This window comes from Rhincodon typus, chromosome 11, assembly GCF_021869965.1.
Source record: "Rhincodon typus isolate 14 chromosome 11, sRhiTyp1.1, whole genome shotgun sequence".
Classification (NCBI taxonomy): domain Eukaryota; kingdom Metazoa; phylum Chordata; class Chondrichthyes; order Orectolobiformes; family Rhincodontidae; genus Rhincodon; species Rhincodon typus.
In genome coordinates, this window is record NC_063342.1 from 27,844,843 (window position 1) to 27,850,737 (window position 5,895).

At 37.6% G+C, this 5,895-nt stretch overlaps 2 protein-coding genes across 3 annotated transcripts in view; one reads left to right on the plus strand and one right to left on the minus strand.

Annotated features, from left to right (window-relative positions):
• Positions 1-2,951: 2,951 nt before the first annotated feature.
• LOC109928032 (tRNA methyltransferase 10 homolog C) lies at positions 2,952-5,419 on the minus strand. 2 transcript variants are annotated; one of them, XM_048603275.1, is made up of 2 exons: positions 4,998-5,419; positions 2,952-4,335 (listed from the first exon to the last, which is right to left on the minus strand). In XM_048603275.1, the coding sequence occupies exons 1-2, from the start codon at positions 5,066-5,068 to the stop codon at positions 3,141-3,143; spliced, it is 1,266 nt and encodes a 421-aa protein (XP_048459232.1). In that variant the 5' UTR covers positions 5,069-5,419; the 3' UTR covers positions 2,952-3,140. The 2 variants fall into 2 exon arrangements, with proteins under 2 accessions (XP_048459232.1, XP_020383643.2); XM_020528054.2 differs by having other exon boundaries at positions 2,952-4,537; positions 4,998-5,129.
• A 92-nt stretch (positions 5,420-5,511) lies between these two features.
• txnl4b (thioredoxin-like 4B) overlaps positions 5,512-5,895 on the plus strand; it is an 8,450-nt gene continuing 8,066 nt past the window's right edge. The window contains exon 1 of the mRNA XM_020528057.2: positions 5,512-5,771. Within this exon, the coding sequence (XP_020383646.1) occupies positions 5,574-5,771 (198 nt within the window). The 5' untranslated portion in view covers positions 5,512-5,573. The remainder of the gene's footprint in view (positions 5,772-5,895) is intronic.

Sequence of the window (5,895 nt, forward strand, 5' to 3'; positions counted from 1 at the left end):
TGGCCTGCTGTGTTCATCCAGCCCTGCACCTTGTTGTCTCCAATTAAATGAATTCCACTTTAGTGGTCTTAATCAGCTCCTTTCCATTATGGATATCCACACCTCCGTCTTCATTATACAGCCAGCAGATCTCTGATTCTTCCTTGAATAGTGATCCAACCACTATTACATCCCTCTGTGCGGTTGAGCTTGCTCTTATATTGAACAGCTTTTCTTTTAATTCCACTGACCTAATTCAGATGAGGAGTCTGTATTTGAAATGATAACTTGATTGATCTCTTCACAAATGCCACTTGACCTCACTGCGGTGGCTATGGTTTTTAGGATGAGATGGCAAACTGAGCCTCCAATTTTCTCATCTCAGGGTGATGTTAAGGATTTTATAGCACTATTTTAAAAAAAGAGCAGGGGAATTTTAGCAATTGTTCTGGTCATTGACCAGAACCTGAATTGGACAGCATAATACCTATAAATGCTAGGCCTGCAACAGCTAGTCAATTTGAATTTTTGCAACAAGTGACTCACTTCCCATCTCCTCAATGCCTGCCCATGATCTACAAGGCACAAGTTAGGGGCGTGATAGAATACTTTCCACTCGTCTGGATGAACGTAGTTCCAAAAACATTGCAGGATCTTGAGACTATCCACGACAAAGAAGTCTGCTTGATTGGCATCCCATCCATCACTTCAACATTTACTCGCTTTGTCACTAATACAAAAGTGGCAGCAGTGTGAACCATCTACAGGATTCGTTGCAGTAACTAGGTTTCTTTGACAGCATTCTTCAAACCCATGACCTACATCACCTAGAAGGCCAAGGGTATCAGATGCATTGAAATGCAATCACCTACCTGTTCCCTTCCAAGCTACCTTTCATGTTGCCTTGGAACTATATCACCATTTCTTCATCATCAGTAAGTCAAAATCCTGAAGCTCCCTTTCCAACAGGATTGCTGCAGTTCTGGAAGGCAACTCACCACTGCCTTCTCCAGGGCAATGAGGGATAAGCAATAAATGCTGTCCTAGCTAGCAATGTACAAATAAATTTCTTTCATGACTAACACTCAAAGTAGGAAGTCTCATCTGTTATTTAATTGCTGTTTGTAGAACTTGCTGATACAGATTGGCAGTTATATTTTCTAGATTACAATAATAGTGTGACTATATTTCAAAAGGACTTGCTTTGCAGTGAAGTGACTTGAAAAGTCTTGTGTTGAAAAGGCCCTAAATATAGTACTGTTCACTCTTATTTTCTTAATACTGGAGTAGGCCAACCAGAGATCAGAAGCAGTCCGGACATTAAGGACCTAGCACTTTATACTTCCAGAAAATATACTCATACACAGAAATTACAACATGCAGACAGGGCAGCTATTTAAAAAAAAAAATCACCCAACTTAAAAACATTATGCAAAAATGTCCAAGCTTCTGTTCTTCAGCGATGCTTCTATCTCTCAACTGCCAGATTTGAAATGTTTTCAATCACATTGATATATACAGAATTATACATATGTACACAATTATGTCAACATAACTTCAACAAATGTTGTGTCGGGTTGACACACCACTAAAATGTTTCTGAAAAAGCGATGCACGACTTTTGCTTGCATTTTACTACTAACAATGTTTTCCAGTTATTTTGTTCTAAATTACAGTCTTTATTGACAATGTTTAATTTATTGAAATTAAATGTTTAGAGAAAATATGTAGCTATAACCCAATCAGATCTACAGTGACAACTTCATTCATTGAACTTACATTATGGTAATGAACCATTCAGCCCTATGTGGCTAAGTAGTTCTAATTGCATTTACCCATCCTGCTGCCATATCTTTTCAAAACCTTTTCTTTCACGTAGGATTTGTTTTTAAAACAAATACTAAAATTAAATGAAAACTATAAATTGTCTCCATCAAATTATTTGGTGAAATTCCTTTGTACATTTAACAACTTTCTTTCAATCTTTCAGGGCAGATATACCTTTTTGTGGATCAGGTAGATGTTCTGTTTTAATTTTGCATTTTTTGGCAGTTAATCATTTGAAAGAAAGCTCTACAAAAGTGACTCATTATGGTATGTGGTAGATTTCTAACTGCTAAGTTAATCTTGTTTTCTTAACCGCTTCAGTTGAGTTTGACTGCTTTGATAGCAGTAAGTGTTGCCCCCCCATCCAAATAATTTGTTTTACTTCTTTTTATAATTCTACCATTCCTAAACAACATAGCTCATGCTCATACCAAAAACCACAAGTCCACAAGTCCTCAAGTACCTTGTACCTTAGTTATTCTACTAATTCTACTTAGTGAATTGCAGCAGGGGAAGTGATTGTATTAATTATTAAATATAATCCCAATCATACACTCATTCAAAATTCACACCAAAGTAATCTCAACAGTAGACACTAAACAGCTACCAACAGTGAGGAGTTGGTTTGCTTTTTAATGGTTGTCTGGTTGAGGGATGGTAAGGCCAAATACAAATACAATGTTCTCAGCTTCCCCTTAACTATTCTGGGAAATAATGATTAATTCAATACAGACCCAATTTGTTAAAAGTGTCATTTTATTCCCCAAGATTGTCCAGTAATTTATCACTCTGGATAAGATAGGAAATGAAATGGAATGATGACTCTTGCCACCGGTTGTTCAAGTTGTTATTATTCAAATAGAATTCTTGCCAGAATGTTTGCAGGGTGAGTGGGTATGTGGAAAATCAGTTTGCCTAATCCTGTTCTTGGTGCCAGTAAGAGTTCGAGTTAATAGATAACAAATTGGTGAGTCCTGGATAATTTTTACACGGTCAAAGTCCTGAAGAAGCAATCCAATTTGGAATATCACAAAGAGACCTGGCTGAAATCAGCTCATTCACACTAACTAGGGATCCAATTCGGAATGACCCTAGTATGTATGCTTCAGTTACACAGTGAATAATTCTCTATTTGACCTGGGAGCTAAATACACAATTTTTATTGCTTTGCAGTTTTTCTTGTAATTATGGTCTAAAATCAACACACTGATATGGAGAGATACGCACAATAGTCAGACTTGCATCTTCTGATATTTCAATGCAGTATGAAATTCTGTGTACTAATAAAGCTATTTCTTTCAGGTAAGTCAGTACTTAAAATGTTTTAAGGATCTTTAATCTTCCTCCAGCCACCATCTTTTCTTATCTGATGATTTTTCTACGCCTTGACTTAAACTTAAAGTTGACTTTTGCCTCCTGGCTTTCTTTATTGGTTCCTTGTCAATTCTTGTCTTGTTCTGGTAACTTTTAGATTGATTACAGTATTTCTGTTCTGGAACTGGTAAAAATCCTTCATGTTTTCTTTTTGGAACAAATTTGAGAGCTTCTTGCCAGTTACCAGTTTCTTTCACAGTAAGCAAAATGCTGATCATTTGATTTAATGTAAGGTTTTTTGCACCAATATCCCATTTCAAATACTCGTCCAAAGGAAGGCGTGCAGTTGCCAACTTTAAACGCTTTGCATTTGCAAGGGACAACCCTGTCTGAATTGATTTATCAACAATTGACCCAATGATGTAGATTTTATCATGCTGAAAACTCTTCAATACAGAAGGTGAATCCGCAGTTAAATACACAAGCTTGTCTTTCGGAAAAATGTCAACATATGACTTTTCTGTTACTGTTATCAAGAGTCTATCCCAGGCATCCCCATAACGTTTCAAAAACTCCTTATGATATGATCCCTCCGGGATCATGTTACAAAAATATACGTGGAATGGGTCTAAAGATTTTCTGTTGAACCCCTCACACTCCAGTAGCTGAGAGATAGTGTTCTCCATTTCTCGCTGTGCCATGTAGCTTTCATAACTCATATCAAATATCAGTGGCTGACCAAACATCATAGACTGAGCAGCCCTCCAATTGTACATTACATCAAAAGACCGCTGCCAGAATTGCAAAAGAAATGTGTTCTTTAATTCAACTCCTCCTTCATTTTCTTTTTCCTTTTGAAGACACTTTGCTCTTTCTTGTCTTATTTTTTGTTTCTCCTTTGTTGCTTTCTTTTTGCCTTCTTTGATTGCTAGATACTTAAGATATTTTTTCTTTGCAGATTTGGAAGGTAGTTCTTGAACAATGCTCAGCTGCTCCTCAGTTAGGTTCTCTGGCACAGCTTTCCCAGCCAGTCGCCACATTTGAACCAATTCTCGTGTAGCAGCAGAGAATGAGTCCACAGGATCTTCAGAGGGGCACGGATTGGGAGCTTCTAATGCAGTTTCTTTCATAATAGTCTTCCAAATATCCAAGTCTAATTTATCAGGGCTGACTTTTTTCTCCTCATTCTTTATGCATGATGTTGAAACTAGTGTCCTGTGGGGTGGCATAAATTGGCACTTGATCAAAGGCATTTTATTCTTCACATAAGTCTTTAATTGCAGACTGTAATGCCCAGCAAAAGTTTGGAAAAAATGGGCAACACGGAACCACATAATAAGTTCCAACAAAATACAAAAATTGCTGAAAAACAAATAGTCTCCACAACGTTCAAATAAATCCCAGGAAATGTTAAAACCTGTTGTTAGAAAAAAAGATATTAGATGGATTATTAAATATGTTTTCCAAATTAAACATCACTTCTTGCCAAATCTGTTTGGACTGAAACACAAAGCTCTTCATTTTCTCAAAACCACAGCGGTGTTAAACGAATGCACATAGCACACTTTTCCTTCCCTCCCAATTTTCTACATTCCTTCCCTGGAGAGACCTTGCTGGATACTATCTCAATAAAACGGAGATGTCTTTTTTTTCAATTTGAGCTCAGAGCATGATCCTTTCCGCAATTAACATCAATCCAGATGGGCTTTCCAACGGGTGCCACTGGATCACGGGTTAATTTCAAGAACCCGCCTTGTCCGGGCTGTAGGGATGCATACAGGGTATTTGAATTTCAATTACATTAATACACAATAAATGAATGAATGAACGAACAAACAAACTATACCCAACAGTAGAGATAGCACAATAAACAGCACCTGCGAACTTCTGGAGGTCCGGCACGAAATTCGGATTTGGAACGTGGTCTAGAACCTTGCCCGGATCTCATTCACACAAACTGCAGCCATCTCAAGGAAGGGGAAGGTCACCCAGCGCCTGTCCGTCTCTTTCCATACTCCCTGAACTTATCCTTTCCTAAACATTAAAAAAAACTAGCACTACACATGAAAAATGCAGACTCGTATTTAAAGGACCGTTTTAAAATCACGAAATGACTGGTGATTTGTAAAACCTTTTTTTATTATTAGCAATCGATGTCATAAAACACTGCTAGGGTAATATTAAAAATAATATTGCATGCGCCCAATTCAATTTACTCGAGATTTTTCAATTTCCAATCCTTGTTCACCCGCAGAGTGCTTATAACTTGCATTATTTTGTAATGTCGTTTGTTATCGAATAATACATGGCAAACTTTGAGGCTTTGTTTAATCACGCTGCATAACTACTATCTAGAATTGCTTTGATAATTCTTGCTTTTGTGTTTCTGGGGAATTGTTTCGAAGTAGTCCTATGACAGTTTACATCCGGTTCGTGGCTGGCTTTCCCCGCCCATGTCGCTTGTGAATTTTGGTTTAACTATTTTTTTTCGATTCGCGTTTCCCTTGAACGTCGAGAAAATGAGCTTCTTGCTGCCAAAGTTACAAACTAAGAAAGACGTTGACCACATCATTAAGACCGTAGCAGAGAGGGTACTGGTTCTGCGTTTCGGTCGTGATCAGGACCCAGTGTGTTTACAACTGGATGAAATTGTAAGAATTCTTACCAAACATAATTAACAAAGCTGCTTCTGTTGACTTATTCTGAATCGCGTTTCATTGTTAGCGGGGAAAATGCTTTGTAGAATCAGCTTGGTTCAGTTGATAGAACTCTTGA

What these genes read in the sequence shown, in the direction of transcription:
- LOC109928032 (XM_020528054.2), bottom strand. Translation starts at nt 4,454, where the DNA reads ATGTGGTTCCGTGTTGCCCATTTTTTCCAAACTTTTGCTGGGCATTAC.